Below are 25,796 nucleotides of genomic sequence, written 5' to 3' on the forward strand. Positions count from 1 at the left end.
GGTTATGATTAAAAAACTGAAACTAACAAATGTTGGCAAGGATGTTGAGAAATGATGGTGAAAATGTAAAATAAGGTTTTGCAGGTCCTCAAAAGTTAAACATAAAATTACCAATTCTACGAATTGGGCTGCGAGCTGCAAGGTCAGCAGTTCCAAACTACCAGCAATTCCACGGGAGAAAGATGAGGCTTTCTAATCTCATAAAGACTACAGCCTCGGAAACCCTGTACAGGGTCGCTATGAGTCGGAACCGACTCCACAGCACATAACAACAACAACTATGTGTATACCCAAAAGAACTGAAAGCAGAAACCCAAACAGATACTTGTATACCAATGTTCACTACAGCACTAGTCAAAACAGCAAAAACGTAGAAACCACCTAAATGTCTTTCATAAAATGAATGGATACACAAAACGTTGTATATATATGCAAAGGAGTACCTCTCAGCTATAAAAAGAAGTGAAAGTTTAATATAGGCTATAGCATGGATGAACCTTGAAAACATGCTGAATGAAGTAATCAAAAGGACAAATACTACATGATCCCACACAAATGTATAGTAACCAAAGTTTTTTTGTTCTACCAGGGAAAAGCAGAAGGGAGGATAAAAAGAGGGCTCCCTGCTGAGGGGACAATGAACTATTAACGGTGATGGATAATTTAGGGAAAGGATAGTGACGGTTGTAGGACACAACAAACATAACTAATTTCAATAACTTGTACATGGAAAGAATGCTGAAATGGCAACTGTTTTGTAGCATAGATTTTACCAAAATAAAACAAGTCTTACTGTAGATAATAAAGGAGCTCTGGTAGCGTAGTGGTTACGAATCGGGCTATGAACCGCAAGCTCAGCAGTTCGAAACTACCAGCTACTCCGCAGAAGATGAGGCTTTCTGCTCCTGTAAAGATTTACAACCTCGGAAACCCTGTACAGGGTCGCTATGGGTTGGAACCGACTTGATGGCACTTAACAACAACATTGTAGATAATAAGGAGCTCTGGTAGTGTAGTGGTTACAAATCTGGCTGTGAACTGCAAGGCCAGCAGTTCGAAACTACCAGCTGTTCCACGGGAGAAAGATGAGGTGTTCTGCTCCCGTAAAGATTTACAGCCTCGGAAACCCTGTACAGGGTCGCTATGAGTCGGAACCGACTCCACGGCACTTAACAACAACAACAACAACATTGTAGATAATACTAGTAATGTTTAATACTACTGCATGGAGTCCTGGTATGGTGCGGTGGATTAATGTGCTGGACTGCAAAGTCAGTGTGAACCACAAGGTTGGCAGTTCAAGCACATCAGCTGCTCCTCGGAAACCCTATGCAGGGTCGCTATGGGTTGGAACTGACTCAAGGATACTTTACAACACTACAGCATATTTACTTAAGAGAAATATTATATACAAATAGAACACTACACAGAAATAGAAAAAATCAGTTTCAAAAAACATACCACTCCTTGCTATGTATTCTTCGCCAAGAAATGAGGAAATAGCCACTAAAGCAGTGGCATGTAATTCAGGAAATTACATATCCTAAAAATCAGACTGAACTGACATGTTACACTTGGTTTAAGCTTTCATCTCTGTAGTTTTGACCCCCTGACCTATATAGCATCACTGCGGAATAAAGTATCCCCTCATTGAGGGAAGTTTTAGGTAGAAACTAATCATAAAAGTAACAAAACAAAACAATGTTTTGAAAGGAATATAGACTAGATCACCCACACGCATGTTCTTAAGCTGTGTAAGAACCATAATTTAAATTTTTCTCCTGGGTAAGACCATAAATCATTTATTAAGTAGTTAGTTAGGGGTTAAGAGCTTGACAAACACCAACCACAGGTAAGATAAATACCACATCCATAAGAGATATTGTTATTTATTTCGCAAACGAGGGTTAAAGATCTGACCAAGGTCAGTTAGTTTTTAGACTGGTAGAGAAAGGGGATTTGGCTTCAGGGTCAGAGCTAAAAGTAAAGACAGGATATGAAAAATAGTGTTTTCAGATTTCACTATCTCTGAATTTTTTCACAAAGAACTTGTATAAGTTTTGTTACACTTGTATCTAGATATATTATACATATTATTGCTATTATATGTTGATGTTGTAAATTATCTTTTAAAAAATTACATTTCCTTTTTGTAGCTGATTTTAGGAATGAAATAGTGACTTCCTACCCAGTACCTTTTTATTCTTATTAATTCTAACAATTTATCTGTAGTTTCTTTTCCCCCCTTAATCCTTAATAATTACCTTGTAATATAATTTGTTTTTGTTGCTTAAAACATAAAGAACAAACACTAATTCAACAATTTCTACATTTATAATGCAGTGATAGTTGATTATATTAAGTTATACAATCATTCTCACCCTTCCCTAATCCAAGTTGTCCTTCCCACATTCACTGTCCCCTAAGATTCCTAATCTTTCAAATTGCTTGATAATTTGATCTCTTAAGTTGTTATGTGATGTCAAGTTGGTTCTGACCTACAGCAACCCTGAATAGGATTCTGAGGAGTGGTTGGTGAGCTTGAGCCACCAACCTTGCGGTTCAAAACAACTTTGCAGTATAGTATACCTTAAAAGCACACAACACTCAAGGTAAGCATTTTTTAATAGTTTAGCTAACTTCCTTAGTTTTAAGAACATTCCAGAGAATATATTTCATTTAAGGTATAAAGATGATCTCAGGGTAAAAGTTTCAAGCGTTCATTCTGCTTCCATAACTCCAGAAAATCTGGAGTCCATGAGAATTTGAAATTCTGTTTTTCATTTTCTCCCTTGTGATCAGGATTCTTCTACAGAATCTTTGTTAAAAATGTTCATTAATGGTAGCTGGGCAACTAGTTCTTCTATTCTTATGGAAGAGAAAGTAGTTGATCATGGAAGAAATCAGCCACACATTCCATTTCTGCCTCTGGTTCCTGACTCTTCTTTTTTTTCCGTTGCTCCAATGTTTGCTTGCAAGCTTTTAAGACCCCAGGTACTACACAAAGAACTAGAAGGTAAAACAGAAGCACTAAACACATCATTAAGACAACTGTAATGTTCCATGAAACTATGACCCCAAACCTCCAAACCAAGGAATCAAATCTCATAAGGCTGTACATCTACCACACAATTTTCGTCAATTCATCTTTTGTTTTTGTTGTTAAGTGTACTGAGTCGGTTCCGACACACTCTATATAGGGTTTCTGAGGAGTGGCTGGTATGTTTGAACTGCCAATCTTGTAGTTAGCAGTCCAGTGCTGATCCTTCAGAGCCACATCTTTTAGAAGTATACAATGTATTGACAATTACATTACCAGCTATACCACTTTACCCTTAATAAGTGTGAGTTTTCCATCACTCTAAATTAAAACACAGTGTTCTATAAGCAATAACCTCTTTACCCCTCCCTTCCATTCCTGGCAATCACTAAGAAACTTCGGTCTTTATAAATTTGCATGGTCTCAACTTTTGATTTAGGTAAGATCATACAGTATTTATCTTTTGTGATTGACTTTTTAACTTTAAAGTTCCATCTGTAGTATAGCAGCATCAAGACTTCATTTCTCCTATAGGCTGTGGTATGTGTGTACCACATTTTGTTTATCCATTCATCCACTGATGGGCATTTAGGTTGTTTCCACCCTTAGGCAATTGTAAATAGTATTGCAAGTATCTGTTTGAGTGTCTGGTTTCAAGTCTTCTGGGTATATTATCTATAGATTTTTAAGTACACAACTCAAAAGACAATTATCATCTGTAATCCTTATATATATTGTTTAATTTCTGATTCTATACCTTCATTAAAGTACTTACTGATGAAGATCAAAGACCAGTCTTCAGTATGGATTGCATCTCAATGCAAAGAAAACAAAAATCCTCACTACTGTACAAAATAAACAACATTCTTATCAGTGGAGAAAAGACTGAAGTTGTCAAAGACTTCACTTTGCTCGGATCAATCAACACTCATGGAAGCAGCAGTCAAGAAATCAAATGACATATTGCATATGGCAAATCTACTACACAAGACCTTTTTAAAGTGTTGAAGAGCAAAGATATCAGTTTGAGGACTAAGGTACACCTGATGCAAGCCACGGTATTTTCAGTAACCTCCTAAGCATTTGAAAGTTGGACAGTGAATAAGGAATACCATAGAAGAATTGGGAGTCCTGGTGTGGCGCTGTGGGTTAATGTGCTAGACTGCAAACCCGTTTGAGCTGCAAGGTCGGTTGTTCAAGCTCACCAGCTGCTCCTTGAAAACTCCATATAGGGTTGCCATGGGTCAGAACTAACTCAACAGCACTTAACAGCAACATAGAAAAATTGATGCATTGGAGTTACGGTGCAGGAAGAGAATACTGAAAGTACCATGGACTGCCAAATGAACTAACAGATCTGTGCTGGAAGAAGTATGGCCAGAGTGCTCCTTGGAAGCCAAGATGGACAGACTTCGTCTCTCATAATTTGTACATACTGTCAGGAGGGACCAGTCACTGGAGAAGGATCTCATGTTTGCTAAGGTGGAGGGTCGAGAAAAAGAGGAACACCCCCAGCGAGACGGATTGGCACAGTAGCAGCATCAATGAGCTCAAAGGTAGCAACAATTGTGAGGTTGGCCCAGGATTGGGCAGTGTTTTGTTCTGTTGTCTATAGGTTCACTATGAGTCTGTACTGATTCGGTGACACCTAGCAATAACAACAATACCTTCATTGCTATCACTGCACACTTGCTAGAACTTTGACCAAAATATTAATAGCATTCTTACTTAGTTCTGATAGCAAAGGGAATACTGCTAACATTTCCCATTAACAAACAGTGATCCTCATCAAGTTAGGAAAGATGCTCTCTAATTCTTGTTTGCTAAGATTTTACCACGAATGGGAATTGAAGCATTTATCAAATTCAACTAATGACCAATGTTTCTTTCATTGTTAAGGTAGCAAAGTATACTTTTATCTGTTTGTTGCACCAATCTAGTATTTCTGGAATAAATGTGGTTAAAGTGCTGAGCTATTAACCAAAAGGTTAGCAGGCCTACCAGCCACTCTGCACAGGGAAGATGTGGCGGTCTGCTTCATAAAGATTTACAGTCTTGAAAATCCTATTAAGGCAGTTCTCTGTCCTATAGGGTAGCTATGAGTCAGAGAATTACCTTGATGGCAATGGATTTGGCTGGATTTATGCCATCATGTATTATATATAGTGATGGCTACATATTGCTTCTATTTTGCTTGGTTTTGGTAGGCAGTTATACCAGATTAACAGTATGAACTGGGTAGCATATTTTCCATTCTGTGTTGTTCATACAAACTTCAGTTCCTTGAATGTTTAGCCTGATGTTTTCTATATGGGTAGGTTTTTAGCTAATTATTTAATTTCCTTAATGGTTACAGAACTAATTCAACCGTTTCCTTCTGCAAATAATTTTATTTAGAAATTTATCACTTTCTAGGAATTTAGCCATTTCATCTACATTTTCAAAGTCATTTACATAAAACTATTTACACATTCTCTTTGTAGTTTCTCTATGGCCCTTGTTTGCCCCTCATATTGTGCCTTCTGTTTATTCCTGATAGCTTTGTCTAAAAATTTTATAGACTAATGTGACTTTACTGCTCCTTCCTATTATAGATTTCCTCTACTGAATGAATTTCTGCTCTTTGTCTTATTTTTCCTAATTTCTTTGCTTTTATACCCTTATTTACCTATGTCGAATGCTCACTTCATTTACTGTCAACAGTTTTACTTTTCTAACAGAAGCATTCAGATCTATGTTTCCTTCCTAATACCTTATAATTTTGATATGTAGTATTTTGTATGGTTCAAATTTTTTTTTAAAAGTTTTTATTGTGAATTGAGTGAAAGTTTATAGGACAGATCATCAGTTTTACATTCAACAAATCATATAATTGGTTTCTTTACAATGATTATAATCTCTATGCATCATCAGTTAACAGTATTTCTCTCTATTCATTTTGGCTCTTTTTTTTTTTTTAAACACACAGGCATATATAATAATTTAAACCACCAAAAGGCACATTCTGCAAGTCTACCTCCTGGCCGCCAGTTCTCTGTCCCTCACCCAAGAATCTATCCTCAGCCGCTCCCTTTCTCCATGTTCCCATCTCTGCCTCCATCTCTGGTGTCACTGCTTTTCTGGATAAGGTCCCGCATTCCGCTTATGCTATTCTCCCGTAATGGTCCTAGGGTCTCCTCTGTTTCTAGACTGTAAAATTAACTACTCCCCAGTTTTTGTTACAAAACTTCTCTACCTACAGTTATGGCAGTCACAATCAGTCATGAATCATAAGAATCTTATCCCCAACTCTTTTTACCAGACCCATCTAGACAAGGTGAAAACTATTCAGTGGGGACTCTATCTTCCCACACACACTGTTAAACTAAACTTCCTCTTGAAAACTTGTAAGCCAGTCACTTTGTGCCTTTATCGCCCCCTCATTTTCAGTAGCCAATGTTTAAGTTGCTTGTCCCTATGTACCCTGTATACAGAGAGGATAGCGATGATACTTGATGTGAAGATTCCTTCCCTCTATGTTGGTATTTTGAGCTACTACCTCCATGAGTACAAGTTACAAGTCAAGTTCATCAAATTGTAGCAATCTGCCCTCATTTCCTTTACCAAAAAAAAAAATATTTTTTAAAATTCTTCCTCTAGTTGAGTTCTGATTATCAAGCCATTGAGGCTAGGAAAAATGGGTACTTACTATCTGCAAGTTTGGGTGTTCTTGTGCCTCTCCCCTCACTTTGTATCAGCTGGACGCTTCACTCTCAGCTCTAGCCCTCTGTGGCTATGCCCCCGTCCATAGACTCAGGTGTCCCCAGGTGTCAACACACTTTGGACCAACAAGCCCTTCTTCACTCTCTCATCTCCAGGTCAACAGGAGTCTATGAAACGTGGTTGAACTCAGTCCATTTCTTCATTGCTGCCTTTCCCCCTCTTCCACTCACCAATAGACCAATGTGGTTGCCAGCAAGTTTACATGCCTGTTTATGTGTTCCCTTTGAGTTTTGGTCTTAGAGGGGGTTTGTCCTGAAGGGACTTGATGGCTTCTCGATGAACAACTTGCTTATTTTTGTAGTAGCCAATCATAGTGCCTATGGTTCAATTTTAAGTATTTTTGTTTTTCTGAGATTTGCTTTGTGGCTAAGTACATCGTCAATTTTTTTAAATGTTCTATATGAACCTAAGAAGAACATGTATTTTCTAATTGTGCAGAACACATCTGTTATACATCAAGCTTTTTTGTGGTAGGTTGAATAATGGTCCTAAAACAGTGCCATCCTAATTTATGGGACACGTGACTGTTACATTATATGGCAAAAAAGGACTTTGCAGATGTGACTAGATTAAAAATATTGAGATGAGAGATTTTTCTGGTAAGCACTCAGTGTATTACAAGGTCCTTATAAAAGGAAGGAAGAAAGGTAAAAAGAGGAATCAGATAGAATAGAAGCAAAGAATGGAGTGGTATGCTTTGAATATGGCAGAAATAACCAGAAGGCAATAAATACAGGCAGACCCCAGAAACTAGAAAAGGCTAAAAAAAATATGGACTTTCCCTAGAGCCTCCAGAAAGAACACTGGCTTACTGACTCCTTCATTTTAGACTTCTGACCTCCAAAATCTTATTGTTTTAAAAGCCACTAAATTTGTGGTAATTGGTTTCTGAAGGAATATAAAGCAAATACACTTTTGAAGAAGTATGTTCAAATCACCTCCATTTTCACTGGTTTTCTGTAAGCTTAAACCAAAACCACTGCCATGGAATCTGCTTACCTAGCAATAATTTAGAAAAGGCTCTACTCTGAATGTTTTCAATTGCTTCCTGAAGTTTCATTTACTTGCTTTATACATTTTAAACGGTTTTATAATTTATAATTTATCTTCCTGAAAAGATAAGCCTCTTATCATTATGAGGTATGAATCCATCTTATTTTATGCAGCGCTTTCTCTGTTTGAAAGTCTGTTTCAATGGAAATTAATGTAACTATCCTAGATTCCTTGGGCTATTTACCCAATGTATCTTTTTCACTTTTCCAGTGTGTGTATTAAGACATGTCTCTTGTAATCAGTATATAATCAGATTAAAAAAAATAAACTGGAAACTGTCTTAATCGACTAAATTCAGACCATGAACACTGATGCACTTTCTGATATAACAAATTTTGCATTTGTTTGTCTCATCCTTATGACTTCTATTTCCCCACTATTTCTATGCTTCTTTTGGCCACCTTGTCTTATTTTGAGGAAAGTGGAGGGCAAAGGAGGGAAAATGTTATGTTTTGCTTAATTGTTTTTTCTCATTCTATCACAAACCTCATTTTTGTTCTTCTAGTAACTGTAACTGTGTACTACGTCTCTATCTCCCTCCCCTCCTACTCAGCGCACAGTGATGTTTGCCCAACAATCACCTCAGAAAGTCAAGACAAACATTTTGAATTCCTATCACCTGTGTTTTCCAAGGTTCTTTCCTGATGCTTTAGCATTATCAGTTATCCCTTCTTTGCTGCTTTCACTACATCTGCCCCTAAATTTTCTTCAAGGGTAGAAAGTAGAAAACCAAATATGTGAGAATCTTAATGAAAGATAAACAGGTTCTAAGTGATTGCCTGAAGGATCTACTACACACAAAACTCACGGCATTTACTTTGTTTTATTATAGTTGAGATTTTAAAATAAGAATTCTTCTATGGTAACACATTTCTTATTAGAAGAAAAACAATAAAAATCTTTTAGAATGTTGTAAATAGTGTGGTTTTCCTTCAATCTGTTGTGCTAGATAGCATATATGTCGTTCTTTTAAGCAGTAAAACACAAAGCTAAAGATAAATGATGTTCTATTAATTACTGCTGGCACTAGGCTGATCTATGTAAAAAGATAATTTCATATTCTAGTTCGTAGTGTATTGTGAGTATGAAATTTCCATAAAACCTTCAGAGAATGAACTAAAATATATGTCTATAACTATCCTTTAAGGTGCTGTTTATTAATACATTATATTCTTTTGCATTGATTTTTAATGCTCAATGTCCTTTGTAGGGCTTGTTTAAATGTTCAGATTGTAATTTATGTCATGGTTGTTGCAAAATGCCATGGAGTCAGTTCCAACTCATAGCAACCTTGTATAGACAGGGTTTCAGAGGCAAGGCTGGTGGGTTTGAACCACTGACTTTATGGTTGGCAGTCCAGTGCTTATCTTACAGTGCCACACATGGACTCCATGTAATTTAGATAGGGCTTTAAATCATAAACTCAAGTCAAAAAATTATAGCCTACTGGAAATAAAGCCACAGACATGAAACTCTAACATAATGTGACATTCTCTCTGGTATTTTCATGATAATTTTACTAATATTCAATATTTAACATAGGTTTACACCAGGATCTGTTAAGTCCTCACACCATTTGTTTCAAAGAAGTACTTATTTACCCAGTTACAAGACAACAACATAAAATACAGCAAAATAAGCTTATGTTTGCCAACCAAAGAATGTAATAAAAATGCAACAAATGGCATACAGTCCAAAAACTGAGAAACTCCCAGCTAGACCAAAGTCACTGAATTTCTCTCCTGTCAGAATGTTAAGTTGAGAGGGTATTAACTAGTCATAATCTAATTCCTACCAGCTAAAGCAGCATCCTCTTCACTTTCTGAGCCATACTGAAGTGCCATCGTAATTGCTGATAAGCGACCCCCTTGGACAGCTCTTTTATTACTACAAAGAAAAACAAGCAATTAGGAGACAGGGAAAAATGTTATGATAATTTGGTTACTTTATAGGAAATAGGATTTGTTAAGAAAGCATTCACGTTGAAGAGAAAAATTCTATTTAATGACTTCAATTTATCTATGTCCTTCTTAAGGTAATCAACCATAATCAACCTTAGCTGAGAGGACTGATTTTTTTTTTTCTCTTAGAAAACAGGGAGTGGTGGTAGAGAGCCTAGAATAGGTTAACTTCCATTTGTTTTTTACTTAAATGCATACGAATCCTTGTTTTATGAAAAATAAGGATTGAATCACAACTATCGGCCACTTTCTCCTAAGATGCTCATAATTTACACTGAACATAAATTCTAAATAAATTAACATAAAGTTTATATTCAATGACCCATTTTATTGGTTACCGAACATTGAATACTGCCTGACAAATAGCTTCTGTTAAAGTATTTTCTGAGAGGTGAGTCAGATATACTATAAGTTTAAAAAACAAAAGCAAAACAAAACAAACAAAAAAACCAGATGGTAACAAATTATTATAATAATTAAATCCAAAAATATTACTTCAAGATATGCATCAAGCAAACAGTAGAATGCCTGACCATGTAAGAATTGGTCAGCTCTCACACCTAACACACACATGCATACACACACACTCTCATTTGCTCACCGGTAATACTTGCTAGTAGGATTTCTCTCTTCACTAAGGCTGCCTTTACCATGTGAGGAACCCGTGAGCCTGGCTGTAGCCAAATTTGATGCCGTTCTATCAAGAGATAAGATAAAAAGCAACAACAAAAAAACAGCTCAGAAACCTGACAGCTGAAATCAGAAACAAACTCATATATGTAAGATTAGAATTGGATGTACAAAAAGGCTGAAGGACAAGGGAATAGCAGTTTTCTTCCTCTTTTCTAAATATAAATGATGCTCAAATATTTCTGAGTTCCTGTTATGAAACAGGCTCTGTTCCAGAACCTAAGAACTCTGCAGAAGAAAGCAGACAAGGACCTATCCTCCATAGCACTTACATTCACTTCAGTGATCAGAGAGCCTGGTAATGAAACAAAGGTTAGGGTCAGAAGAAAGCTTCAGCAGTAGCCACCCAAGCCTCCCATTTGGGTAGGATAAGACAAAACCCAAGAACAAGACTTGTTCAAAGTCACATATAATCCAAGTTGAAGGACAAGTCATGCTGAGATTTTAGATCTCCTGATACCAACCTAAAGACACTTATGGAAAAATATAATCACATACAACTATATAAATGTATAAAGCAATTAAAATACATAGCAATGTTAAGCCTTAAAAAACGTTTCCTTTTACATAGTGGCTAAGAATAGACTAGGTAGACATTATTTGACTTTCTTCAGAACCACATTATCAATTACACATAAAACCTTGAAATGCAATATGTATCTTGTTTTCTCTACTGTGTTGATTCCACTAGCTAGAAAATCTGTCGAATAATAAAGGCACAAAGATCTTAAACATTTTTTAACATACCTTATTCTAAGGCTTGACTTAGTCATTTCATGATGTTCAATTTCTGCCTTTTTCATATAAAATATTTTTTTAATTGAATTTGCATCCTGTCAAGATAAAGACAATTTGACTTAAAAAGCAGAAAGTTTAACACGTCTTCACTCATGGATTGGGCATCATCTATAGTACCTTCTTCCATTGTCAGTATACTTCCATTGAGTATCTACAAAGTTGCATTCTCTTATCTTTCTACAACCTTCCAAAAACAGCTTCACTATGTTGTCACTAATGAAATACTGTTGTTGTTAAGTGCCGATGAGTCGGTTCCCACTCATAGCAACCCTGTACAGGGTTTCTGAGAAGCAGGTGGTAGGTGTGAACAGCTTAACTTGCACTTATCATTCCATTCTTATCCTACAGTGCCACACCAGGAATCCTAATTAAATAAAAGTTAAACAATAGTTTTTTCACACTTATTAAGTAGCTTTTAAGTATCTATATCTGGTAGCATAGTGGTTACGAAACGGGCTGCTAACCTCAAGGTCAGCAGTTCGAAACGACCAGCGGTTCTGCGGGAGAAAGATGAGGTGGTCTGCTCCCATAAAGATTTACAGCCTCGGAGACCCTGTGTAGGATCACTATGAGTTGGAACTGACTCCACGGTACTTAACAACAACAACAAAACAGGGAAAAAAAGGGAATGAGGAAAACTGGAACTCTACCTGCCCATGCTAAACTACAAACTGAAAGACATAACCATAAGATTACAAACTATGAAAACAAATTTAGGATTAATGAACTTTCTTAGACTAATAGCACACTAATATGTAAAATACATACTTTTACTTATCTTGACAATCTAGGTTAGGGGAAATAAAAAAGCAGAATTCTTAATTTTATCAACTAACAATACTATACTATTTAAATGTCCTATCAAGAGTAAGAATACAAATGAATTCATAGTTCGTTCCTAGTTTTTACTGTTTCTTAAAAGATGAAAATTTAGCAATACCTACTCACAGCAACTGTCAGCTTTCTAAGAGTCTAATGATTTTACTCCAAAAGATGTTCTGAGCATTTGCCAAATCTCCACTAGCTTATCATTAATTCAGAAAAGTTCCACAAGCAACCAGTCATTACAGCATGACAAAACTTACAAGAAGGAATTGCAAAGCAATGAGTTGCAAAGTCAATTTACACTTAGTATCACACACTACAAACAATGCTTCTTATATTATGAAGTTTAAATGAAGGGAATAAATCAATATTCAAATAAGGGACCAAAACTAATCTTTTATGACGTAAGACAGACATATATGAATGGATTAGAACTAAGAATTCAGAAATGAACCCACATATCTAAACTAAGGTCACTTGATTTTCAACAAGGGCACCAAGATAACTCACTGGGGAAAAGAATAATCTTTTCAACATGTAACACTGGGACAAATGAATATCCCATGTTAGAAGAATGATACTGGTGTTCTACATCATACTGCATAAACATTTAATTCAAACATATCAAAGACCTAAAGGTAAAAGCTAAAAAACTTTTAGAAAAAAAATAAAGAAAAAGCTAAGTGTAAATCTTCATGATCCTGAATTAGGCAGCAGTTTCTTAAGATTTGACACTTAAAACACAAGAAAAAAAATAGATACACTTGACTTCATCAAAATAAAAAGTTTTGATTCAAATGAAGCCATCAAGAAAGTGAAAAGAACTCATAGAATGGGAGAATACTGTTGCAAATCATGTATCTGATATGGATCTAAATCTAGAATATATAAATAATTGTTTCAACTCAACAATAAAAAGACAAATAACCCAATTTAAGATGGGCAGAATATTTCAACAGACATTTCTTCAAAGATACACAACTGATCAATCAATATGCACATGAAAAGATGTTCAATATCAGTGTCACTACAAAATACAAATCAAAATCATATATTAAGATACTACTTCACATGCACTAGGATGGCTGATGATTTAAAACAGATAAGAAGTGTTGGTGATGATGCTGAGAAACTGCAACCCTTATACAATGCCAGTAAGAATGTAAACTAGTACAGCCACCATAGCAAAAAATTTTGACAGTGTGATCAGAAAGATGTCAGCTTGAAGACTAAGGTGCGCCTGACCCAAGCCATGGTATTTTCAATAACCTCATATGCATGTGAAAACTGGACAATGAATAAGGAAGACCATAGAAAAATTGGTTGCTTTTGAGTTATGGTGTTGGAGTAGAATATTTAAAGTGCCATGGGCTGCCAAAAGAACCAAAAGATCTGTTTAGGAAGAAATGCAGCCAGAATGCTCCTTGGAAGCCAAGATGGCCAAACTTCGTCTCTCATACTTCGGACATATTGTCAGGAGGGACCAGTCACTGGAGAAGGATGTCATGTTTGATAAGGTGGAGGGTCAGAGATAAAGAGGAAGACGTGTAACGAGATGGAATGGCCATATGGCAACATCCATGGACTCAAGTGCGGCAACAGTAGTGAGGTTGGCCCAGGATTGTGCAGTGTTTCGTTCTGCTGTGCACAGTGTTGCTATGGGTAGGTGCCAATTCAATGGCACCTAACAACAACAAGAGAACTGAAAACAGATATCCACACTAAAGCACAGAAACTTTCATAGCAATATTTTTCATTTAAGTCATACGTGGAAACAACCAAATGTCTATCAACTTATGAATGGATAAACAACAGGATATTATATAGCAATAAAAATAAATGAAGTACTGATACAACATGCATGAACCTTGAAAACACTACACTAAGAAAAAGGGACCACTCCACAAAAGACTGCGTATGATTCAATTTTCCATGAAATGTTCACAACATAAAAATTTATAGAGACAAAAAGTAGACTGCTGGTTGCTTCAGAATGGGAGGTTAGGGGGAAAAAATAGAGAATGATTGTTTATGAATATGGGGCTTATGAGGTGAAGGAAATATTCTAAAACGGACTGTGGTGATGGTTTCACAACTCCGTGAATTAATCTAAAAGACATTATATAGTACAATTTAAATCAATGAATTATATATGTGAAATATATCTTAATAAAAGTGTTGCATATAAAAAATACTGACCCTAAATTACCATTGGAAAAATAACAATAAAACTAACCTTGAATACTTGAGAACCGGGTTCATTATAAGTTTTGGCATTTTTTGCTAGGAGATCTATATCTTTGGCCATTGCGTGAATACTTTTGTAACTTCCATTCTGCAGTAAACAACAAAATATACCAGGTCCTCTTAATGAGAATTAATCAGTATGACCTTAAAAAAAAACTCCACATTATTTAAAATGCCATTATATTCTATGACTTTATATGTGAGTTATACATAAAGTACTTGATTCTCTTATGGATTACTACTACTGCACATTTACAAATGGGACTGCTAACCACAAGGTTGGTGGTTGAAACCCACCAGCTGCCCTCTGTAAAAAAGGGAAGCTATTAGTCAGAACAGACTCAACAACACTTAACAACAACAATTTAGAAAGAAGTTTTTGAGATAAGTAATAAAATTAAAAATACTTTATTTTCCTAAAAATAACAAAATTAACAAAAAATCATATTAGTAAAAGTTGTCTTATCAAACATAGTGTTTACTACATACCAAGCACTGTTGTTATGAGTATCTCATGAGTCATTAAAGTGAGGTTTAAAAGTATGAAGCAAAACTCTTTTAGCTACATGGACCAGTTGAGACAAAAAAAGAAATCTCACACCAGCATTGGGGCTAACGTTTTGTGAGTACTAGGCTCCATGTTAGAGCTTTTACATCTTAAAGTTCACTCAATCCAAAATAACCCAGGGAGACTGATATATAATAAAACCTGCAAAAGCTAGAGCATGTTGAAGGCAGAAACCTGTCAGAAGAAAAATGCAAATATTTTCCACTAATAGTTGTTCTTAAGTGCCCTTCAGTTAGTTCCGATTCATAATAGGGTTTCCGAGGCTTTAAATCTTTTATGGAAGTAGAATAGAAAAGTGGTAAACGGAATCCTGTCAACGGCAGGAAACTTGCTAGACTTGGAAAAACAAGGAGTTCCGGCTTTCACAGGTTTCACTGTAATTGATTTACCTAGAGAGAAACTCTAGGTAAAAGGTACATATGAGTCATGAGAGGAAAACCAAATTGAATATGACATGTTCCAGAGACTGAGGAGACTAAACTGAGTGGAGGGTAGGAAAGGGTAGAACCATAAGCAAAGGCTACAAAAGCAGAGTAAATACAATTAAATCAGAATCCAGCGAGCCAGGGTATTTGCCACGTGGGGCTACTCAGCATCTGAGTAATCTTACATTGAGGGAATACCAGTACAAGTGATAGGCAGGATCCCACCTCCCACTACAGAGGGTGAAAGTGGGCAAATGGTTGCTTTGTGTGCAGTCTGGCAGCCAGGGTGAGTGGCATTCCTGGGGCTTGAGGGACTAAAGCAATGATGAGGGAATGGTAGGAATAAATTCCTAGAGCTCAGGTGGCACTATAGATTAAACACTGGGCTAACCACAAGGTTGGTGTTCAAATATACCAGTTGCTCTGAGCCAGAAAGATGAGTCTATCTGCTCCCATGAAAACTGAGATCTCAGAAACTCTAAGGAACAGTTCTACTCTGTCCTATAGGGTACTGAGTTGGAACTGACTCTGTCCTATAGGGTAGCGGTTTTTGATTTTGATAGGGGAGAAAAGCCCAGCAGACAGTCAATTTACACTTGGTATCACACACTACAGACATCTCATCAAGTGTTCCAGGCACCCAGTGGTAAATGACAGTGGTAACAGCAATGGTGCCACAGAAAGGCTGTTTGGGATCTTAGCTGTGCCATGATTTTTCTGAGTTCCCATTTTCTTAGCTAGTTCTCCAGCCTACCTTCCCCTAAATTCTACGTGCTATCTAAGAATTTTTACATAAATTATTTTTTTGCGTAAGTTAGACAGAGTTGGTTATTGTTAAAAGGGGTACAAGGAGCTGCAACTAGTTTCAGCAAAAGTAGAAAACAAATGACTTAAATCTCTGGGCAGTGGAATGGCAGGAAAAAACTCAAAGCAACATGCAGAAAGGAATGGAGAGTCTTTCATCGAGAGGGTAGGAAAGAACACATATATAACTTGAAAATATGAGAACAAGGATGATTAGAGTAGAAAAAACAAAAACAGTGACTATGGGCTCTTTGGAAGAAAGGACAACATATGAGAGAGCACACAGAAGTTTGGAGAGGTGTTTAAAGATCAGATGTGATTTTTCAGTATTATGAAAACATCTTCCCCTAAATAGATATTAGAGATCCCAAGCCTTCAGGGTACTGGATCATTCTCTGTATCAGGTATTGTTGCTGTTAAATGCCGCTGAGTTGGGTCCGACTCATAGCAACCCTATGCACAACAGAACGAAAACCATTCAGTCCCGTGCCATCCTCACGTTTACTGCTACGCTTGAGCCTACTGTTGCGTTACTGTGCCAATTCATCTCATTGGTAGGTCTTCCTCTTTTTCGCACACTCTCCACTTTATCTCCTGATAATAAGTTTGAAGTATGAGAGATGAAGTCAGACCATCTTGTCTTCGAAAGAGTGTTCTTAGTTGTACTTTACGCAACACAGATTTGCTTGTTCTTCCTTGATACCTTTAATATTCTTCTCCAACACCATAATTTAAACGCATCAATTTTTCTATGGTCTTTCTCATGCACTGTCCAACTTTCACAAGCATATGATGCTACTGAAAATATCCTGGGTCAGATGCGCTTTAGTCCTCAAACTGACACTTTTCCTCTTCAACACTTTAAAGAGGTCTTGTGCTACAGATTTGCCTAATGCATTAAGTCTTTTGATTTCTTGAATGCTATTTCCATGAGTGTTGATGGTGGATCCAAGCAGATGGTAGATCCAAGCAAAATGAAGTCTTTGAGAAATTCAATCTTTTTTCCATTTATCATGATGTTATTTATTGCTTCAGTGGTGAAGATTTTTGTTTTCTTTATATTGAGGTTGCAACCCATACTTTTTGAAAGCCTTTCCTGGTATTGCATTTCAGGATAATGTGCTGGAATGCAAGGTCACTTTGAGTTGCAAGGTCAGTGGTTCAAATCAACCAGTCCACTCTTCAGAAACCCTATACAAGGTCACTATGAGTCAAAACTGACTCAACAGCACTCAACAACAACAACATAACAATTTCAGTAACAGTTTAAAAAAAAAAAAAAAAAAAAAGCAGCCTTTATGACCAAATGAAGCTTTCACAATCAGAAATGCTTATTAGGAATGCTTTCTAATTTTTATCCTAAGAGCAATGTTTACTATGTCAGAGAGAATTTTGCTTTGCTCTAGAGAAAAAAAATAAAAAAGGACAGCAGTCATTAAGCTGCCTCCTCCAAAGTTACAATCAGTAACACTACCCTAATCTGTGTACGTTAAATTGCTAATAACCCATTATACAGACATCTACTTCTCTTGTTTCCTAAAAGTAGGTAAGTGCTATCAATTCAGTTCAGACTTGTAATAACCCTGGATAGGGTTTCTGGGAGCAGCTAGTGAATTTGGACTGCTGGCCCCGCAGTTATTAGTCCAGTGTTTATCCTTTACTGCTAAGCCCCTTAAAAAAAAAAAAAGATTAATCTGCCCTAAACCATATATGGCTACCTTCATACCTGTATCCTCTGGGCAATGGTCTTGAGATCTATAGGCTCCTTAATTATTGCATAATAGTCTGGATATTGCTGGAAAACAAAAATCAATTGAGCAGTTGTATGAGATGCAACGCAACATACACAATTGTGCAGTTTTTTGTTATATGAGGAGGCTTCAGAAAGTTTGTAGAATAATGGAATCAAAAGACAACAGAATTTTCCCGAAAACTTTTTGAAGTCCCCTTGCATATGAAGCAAAACTGATTTGATTTCAATAAAATATCCAATAACATGTTATAGGATACACTTGGAATTTATCATTATACCACAAACACACTACCACCTAATGTTTTTAAAAGTCCTAAACTCACAGAATCATACAAGCTTGAATTTAAGGTCTTAAGACATCCATTCCCGGAAATAAAACAGAGAAATGTTCTTCAAGAGCTTATTATAATCTTTTAAAATTTCCTCATATCCTATTTCTTAAAATAATTCTCAAAAATCAAGAAGTCAGGTTGTAAGATTTGTAAGCTTCATGTTTAACTTAACGCTTCTACTTGTTTCAACCAAAATTAACTATTTAGTTTTCCCATAAAACACATTTTAAATGAAACTGTATTAAAGAAATAAAGTAAAATTGAAACCAATTTCTGATTTCTTATCAAGTATCAGCCCATCATAAGAAAAGTCAAGCATGTCGAGGGGATGTTCTTAAAGGATCTCACAATGCATTGTGTGCCTAAAGCTTTTCTATAGGTTAAATTGTTCAGAGGAAATGAGTGAAGTGGACCAAAAATCAAGTTGGTCTCCTTGAGTGAGAGAGGTCTCCAGACTCTTCTGATTTGTTCATACTCTACTGGAGCCAGAGCAGCAACAACAAAAGGCAGGAGACCATAGTCTGCACCCAGCTACTGGATTGAGGGGATGATCTCAATGTTGCTTCGTCTCTGTCTGGACCCTCATTTTCCCCTATTTTCCTCATCCTAATCTTCCTTTGTTGGCATAAATACTTTTCCTGCCGTTTCTGCTCTTGAGCAACTCCATCTTTGAGAAACAGTTCAGAAGACAAATTGGTAAAGCCATCCGGTTTGAAGTATGGAGTTATTCAGGCTATTGGTTCTTGTACTCCCAACTTTTTTATTGTGCTCAGTCAGCTATCACCTGGGAAGTACTTAAAAAAGGGAAAATAAATAAAAATTGCCCTCTTTCTCCAGGTTTTAGTCCATGTTGTCTGAAGGACCAATGGGAACCTACTTTCCCCAACCAAATCCGGCTACATGGTATCCCATAAGGCCCTTCTGGAATGGGGCACCCAGATACAGATGTTCTACTGTGTAAAGTCACCCTTGGTGGCTCCATCACTATTGATTACCTGCTATAGAATATGATCTGAATAATGATTATTCTCTTATCATTTTAAATCATATGGCAAACATATATATTTCTGATCAGATACACACCAGAAGAGCAGTGATCAGAGGCTTTACTTTTAATATTATGACAATCCTACAACTAATCAAGACACACCTTTAAATAACTAGTCTTGTCAATGACTAGTGGGGGAAACTGCATGCCACTCATCATTTAACAAGCACTTCTTATATACCTATCATTATGATGGGGCCTAAGGAGCTCTGGTAGTGTAGTAGTTACAAATTGGGATTCTAACCTCAAGGTCAGCAGTTTGAAATTACCAGATGTTCCGCGGGAGAAAGATGAGGCTTTCTGCTCCCATAAAGATTTGCAACCTTGGAAACCCTGTGCAGGGTCACTATGAGTCGGAACCAATGCCACAGTACTTAACAACAACAACTACATGTTGGGAACAGAGAAATGAACATGGCAAGGTTATTGTCCTCAAGAAATTCAGGAGCTAGGAAATGAGACAAATAGAAAACTGAGACAAATGAGACAAAAAGATAAATGACCTTGAGGACTTAGATCTATAGTCTCGGGGAATACCTAGGTCAGCTGGCAAAGCATAATCCATAAAGACAACATTCTACATCCTATTTTGTTGAGTTACAACTGGGGTCTTTAACAGCTTTCAAGCAGTCATCTAAGACACAGCTTTTACAACCAGAGCAAAGAAAAGTGAAGAACATCAAAGACTCAAGGAAACAATCAGTCCAAAGGAATAATGGACTACACAAACCACATCTCTACTAGCCAGAGGCCAGAAGAATTTGATGGTGCCCAGCTACCACAACCAACCCCTCTGATAAGGATCCCAATTTTATACCAGTAAAAATGTACAACAAAATTCAAATTCATATCAGAATTATGGATCTGACAGAGACTGGTGGAAGCCCTTAGACAACCTTCAAATCTGGAACTGAATTCACCCTCAGGGATTACCATTCAGGTAAACAACAATCAGGTCTATAAAGTGAACAATAACATCTGTAAAGTACATGTTTCTCAGAACAAGACCCAAAGCATTTGCTCAGAAGGCAGGAAGGGACAGAAAAGATAGGTAAATAGAAACAGGGAACTAAGGGAGGAAAAGGGAAGAGGGCTATTATATTGAGGGGGTTGCAACTAAAGTCACAAAACAAAATGTGTATGAATTGTTGAATGGGAAACTAATTTGCTCTGCAAACTTTCACCCCACACCTAAGACAGGCAGCGTCCCTTAAACAATCAATAAATAAGGAGGATTCGGATGCAGACCGTGCAGACCCGGTCAGGAGGCCAAGACCCTGTGGGCCCAAGCATTGTTGACCATCCAAACCATAGGCTCTGAGGATCAGACTCTAGCTACCTAGTAGACATAGCAAACTGTCCCTCATCTGATTATTCAGTAATGCCATACATGAGCCCTGGATATCCACAGACAAATGTAAAAACCTTCCCTAAAAGCCGAGACTGTAAATTCCAAAAAGGCAAGTCCCCCGCCATCCATCCAAAAAAAAAAAGCTAAAGAGGATAGAGAGAAACACTGTAAACTGATGATATATGGAGGGGATAATAATCAATGTAATGAAACAAGCTATATGAATGGTTGAATGTGAAGCTGATGATGTGCCCTGTAAACTTTCACTCAATGCAAAATAAAAACATTAAAAAAAAAAAAAACTTTCACCCCAAACCACACTATTGAAAAAACAAAAACTTAACTTCTTCAGGGAGAGCAGAGTCTAACAGGACAAAAGTATACAAATGGAATAAAAATAACACTGAGCTGGACATAAATCAAACAAAAAACTGTGAGCTAGTTTATATGCTGCTGCAGTGCATAAACCGACTTAAGACAGCCCTTCTAGCTGAGGTTCTCCATTTTGTGATGGAACGTAAATCCTAGCCTCTACAGTCAACAGCACTTACCAACAAACAACATGCTTATGGTTAAGAAGCCCTGGTGACATAGTAGGCTAAGTGTTGGGCTGCTAACCGCAAGGTCAGTGATTCAAAACTACCAGATGCTCTGAGGGAGAAAGAGGAGGTTATCTGTTCCCATCAAGTGTTACAGTCTTACAAACCCTTAAGAGCAGTTCTACTCAGTCCTATGGGGTCACTATGAGTCAGAACTGATTCAGTGGTAGTTGCTCTTATGCCTGTACTTAGGGTCTTATTTTGTAATGAGTTATCCATTATGTTACTGAGGCAGGATTAGGGTGGGATGTATCTGAGACACCACCTTACTTGAGGTTGTGACTTAAGTCACCACCCTTAGTTTCCCTGAGGATGTGGTCTGCATCCAATATATAGGAACGCTTTCATAAAGTTTGTTCTCTTGTTCTAGGATTCTATATCTGACTCATCTTTATCTGACCTCTGCTACTTGAGACTTAAGCTGAGTTATCAGCTTCTCAGCCTCCTGTTGTTGGACCTGAAAATTTGAGTTCATCAGCTCCCACAATCACATGAGTGAAGAGAATCCTCCAGACTCACACCTGGCCCATGGATCTGGGATCTGTCACTCTGTACAACTGTGTGAGTCACTCTTTTAACTGTTCATGATTTCTGTGAGACATTGCAGAGAACTGTGGAACCCTAAAACAGGAGGGAGGATATGGAAGGGAGAAAGATTAGCTGATATCGAGATGATGGAGTAGTACAATACTTCGGAAAAGTTTGACATTTGAGATATTTTTAACCTCCACTTCATAGGGACCAGTCTTGTGCTGGTCCTTTTTTAAAAGAAATTACTCATGCAAAAGCACTTAACACAGTACCAAGCATATAGTAAATGATATATGTTGTTGGTGCTAAGTGCTGTTGAGGTGATTCTGACCCATACTGACCCTGTATAGGGTGTTTCCAAGGAGCAGTTGGTGAGCTTGAACCACCGACCTAGCAGTTCAAATGATTTTACAGTCTGACGCATTAGCTCACGGTGCCACATCAAGACTCCAAATGATATCTAAATACTGGTTATTATTATACCCCCAAATGCAAAATTTTGGGTTTTTTTGTCATTTCAACCATTGTAACTCTTATTCCAGCTCCTTCCAAACCCAGATAGTGGTATGGATAAGGAAGGATCTAGAACAGTGCATATACAAAAAGAAAAAAACCCAAAATGATCGCAATTAAGTTACACAGTGGAGTATTTTAGAACGTATGTTGTCAAGTGCCTTCAAGTCGGTTCCAACTCATAGCTATCCTGTATAGTGTTTCCTAGGACTGGCTGATGGGTTTGAACCACCAATCTATGGTTATCAGTCCAGTGATTATTCTACAGTGCCAAACCAGGACTCCTTAGAATGTTATGTTGCTGTTGTTGTTAAATGCTGTTGAGTTAGTTCCGACTCACAGTGACTCTGTATAGAGTTACTGAGGAGTGGCTGATGGGTTTGAACCACTGTCCTTGTGGTTAGCAGTCCAGTGCTTATCCTACAGTGCCCACCAGACTCCTTAGAATCTATGTTGTTGTTGCCCTTAGTTGACACTGAGTAGGTTCTAACTCATGGTGACCCTGTGCAGGATTTGCGAGGAGCGGCTAAGTAGACTTTAAAAAGACCTTGAGGTCTAGTGCATGACGATGCAGCGTTACACCAGGACTCCTCAGAATGTACAACCTTGTCTAACTATCTAAGAATATGACGGCCACAGAAATTATTTTTAGATCCAATAGTTCAAGTAACTCAAACCTATAGCTATGTTAGCAATGACCTCTTGGGTATGAACTGTAGGAGTTCTAACATTTTTAGAGTCTCACTTGTCCAGAAAACCTTTTCCTTTTTGGAGAAGAATACCTAATTTGTTTCTCTCTCCCCACCATCAGGAGATCAAGAAGAACTAGGAGGGGAAGAACTCCATTCTCTTCCTCTCACCCTTTTCTCTATGCAAAGAAAATGTGTCTTCCTTATTATAAATAAAAGACTTAGCATAGATGCTTCCTTTATCATTTGAGAATTGCCAACAAAAGAAACCAAAAACATAATTTTTTTTAAACCCACATCTTCTTGGCTAAGTAAATAAAAGAACATATCTTTGTGCCTTGCTAAGACTACAACGATCCATTGGCTGCATCCAACATCTTGTTTTATTTACAAAGAATAAAAAAATTTGATGTCCTTAAAAATAATCAAATATCTCTATTCACCAGTCTTTAATTATATCACTTACCACTTTAGAGGGCAGTTTCTGAAAAAGTTCACTAATGAGATGTCCTGACGGATTTGTGGCTACAACTATGGCTTCAAGAAGCTGCTCCAGAATCTCCTTCAAGTAACTTGGAGAAGACTAAGGGGAAGGTGGAACAGTGAAGGGAAAAAAGTACTTTGTGAGAAAAAAAAAAAAAAAATGCTATACATTAAATTCTTCCTAAAATCATAATAATGAAAATATACCAGTCATAAGAAGAGCCAAAGAAAGCATGTTCTAAGCAGAGGCAAGAACAACTGCAGAGCTCCAGAGGCAGGAACACATTTGGCATCTTTTAGGAATAATGCTCAACCTACAAAAATACTCCCAACTTTTCATCACAACCTACTCTGACAAGATGTCTAAGTCTTGCAATATTGGACCAGTCCTTAATACGAAGATTCTCTTTAAAAGTGAGCTACAAATATGCTATGCCTTAGTACAAGAGGAGTTTGTGAAAACCATCTCTCACACACACACAATACACATACACACAGTCCTAGGTTCCCCTTGTAACTGGACTGGAGTCTCTGGTCCCATATGCCTGCTTAACCTTCTAGTTGCCAAGACAATTACACAAGAAACACAGCTTACTCATAGCAGCCCACAGAAATTCACAAGCAGGAGACATACCTGTCTACCTTCCAGAGAGCCCACCCAACACAGTTTCCAGCTGCACTTACTCCATCAGTCACTGTCCCTTGATTGTCTTGGCCATCTTCATCATCATCTTCATCATCTGCTTCTCCTTTCTGAACAAACTCATTTCTTGTTCGAAGGTACAAATCCCAGAGTTTACAAGCAGCTTTATACTCAGGAGAATCTGGCTATACGTTAGAAAAGAGAAAAAAAATATATCATTCTAGTGTTTTTTATTGAATGTCAATTATAACTACTTTTAAAGCACCCTGTCCCAGCAGAAACTTGTATTCTAAGATATAACTTTGGAAACTCATTACAAATTTAACAATCCTAATGACTTCAGGAAAAAAACCCTTAGGGCACAATGGGTAAACAATCAGCTACTAACTGAAAAGTTGGTACTTCCAATCTTCTCAATGGCTCTTGCAGGAGAAAGATCTGGCAATTTGCTTCTATGAAGATTAAACCTAGGAAACCATATGAGCATTTTGACTGTCCTATAGGAGACAGAATCAACTCATTGGCATACAATAACAACAATCATCTTTATGAACAACTAAGTGTTATGTTTTCAAGGAATTCTAGAATTAAATTGGAGAGCACAGTTGTTGTTATGTGCCGTGGAGTCGGTTCCAACTCTTAAGCTACCCTGTACAGGGTTTCCGAGGCTGTAAGTCTTTATGGGATCAGAAAGCCTCATCTTTCTCCCACAGAACAGCTGGTAGTTTCGAACTGCTGACCCTGTGGTGAGCAGCCCAATTTGTAACCACTACGCTACCAGAGCTCCTTGGGGAGCACAGTGGCTCCATATAATAAGCACTGGACTGAGAACCACAAAGTCTGTGGTTCGAGACTTCCAGCTGTACCACGAGAAAAAGATGAGGCTTTCTGCTCCAAAAAAGATCTAAAGCCTCGGAGACCCTATACAGGTTGCTATGAATCTGAACCCACTCGAAGGCACTTAACAACAACAAAATTAAATTATTTTACTTATTTATGCTCTACCTCATTACAGAAAGACTTAAGGCAGACATAAATGGCTTTCTAAACTAGGTGAATTATTTTAAAAAATGAGAGTGTGATGCCTCCATACAAAAAGTATTGGACTGCAAACCACAAAGTTGGCAGTTCAAGCCCACCAGCTGTTCCATGGGAGAACGATAAGGCTTTCTGTTTCCACAAAGATTTACAGCCTGGTAAATCCTATGCAGGGTCGTGATGAGTCACAATTAACTCAACAGCATTTAACAACAACAACAAAAATTAATAAAACACTAAGAGAGAAGAAAAACAAACAAACAAAAGCACTGAGAGAGAATTTGAAGATAAAAAATCTAAATTACAGAAGCTAATGAATGTGCTGATATTTTCATTTTTAAACTATTTAATACTTACTTGAAGATTTCTGTTCCTGTAGTGTAACAGGCATGAACCCTCACAGATTTTTCTATTAAAAATGATGTTTGACACAATGGAATATTATGCTACCTTAAAGAATAACAAGGAAACAGCAAGCCACCACATAACATGGATGAACCTTGAGAACATTGTGTTAAGTGAAATTAGTCACAAAAGGAGAAATACTGCATAGGACCACTTGTGTAAAAGACTAAGAAAAAGAACCCATACTAAAGGGGGTGGGGGGAATTCTTTGTTGGGGGTGGGTGAGGGGAGGGAGGGG

General features: G+C 37.3%; 1 protein-coding gene across 1 annotated transcript in view; it reads right to left on the bottom strand.

Moving 5' to 3' along the window:
- PBRM1 (polybromo 1) overlaps positions 1–25,796 on the bottom strand; it is a 137,118-nt gene that overhangs the window by 89,500 nt on the left and 21,822 nt on the right. The window contains exons 4-10 of the mRNA XM_006876054.1: positions 24,157–24,300; positions 23,456–23,572; positions 17,900–17,968; positions 14,366–14,464; positions 11,254–11,339; positions 10,418–10,513; positions 9,651–9,742 (exon numbers count right to left, since the gene is read on the bottom strand). Of these exons, the coding sequence (XP_006876116.1) occupies positions 9,651–9,742; positions 10,418–10,513; positions 11,254–11,339; positions 14,366–14,464; positions 17,900–17,968; positions 23,456–23,572; positions 24,157–24,300 (703 nt within the window). The remainder of the gene's footprint in view (positions 1–9,650; positions 9,743–10,417; positions 10,514–11,253; positions 11,340–14,365; positions 14,465–17,899; positions 17,969–23,455; positions 23,573–24,156; positions 24,301–25,796) is intronic.

This window comes from Chrysochloris asiatica, unplaced genomic scaffold (genome assembly GCF_000296735.1).
Source record: "Chrysochloris asiatica unplaced genomic scaffold, ChrAsi1.0 scaffold00350, whole genome shotgun sequence".
Taxonomy (NCBI): Eukaryota; Metazoa; Chordata; class Mammalia; order Afrosoricida; family Chrysochloridae; genus Chrysochloris; species Chrysochloris asiatica.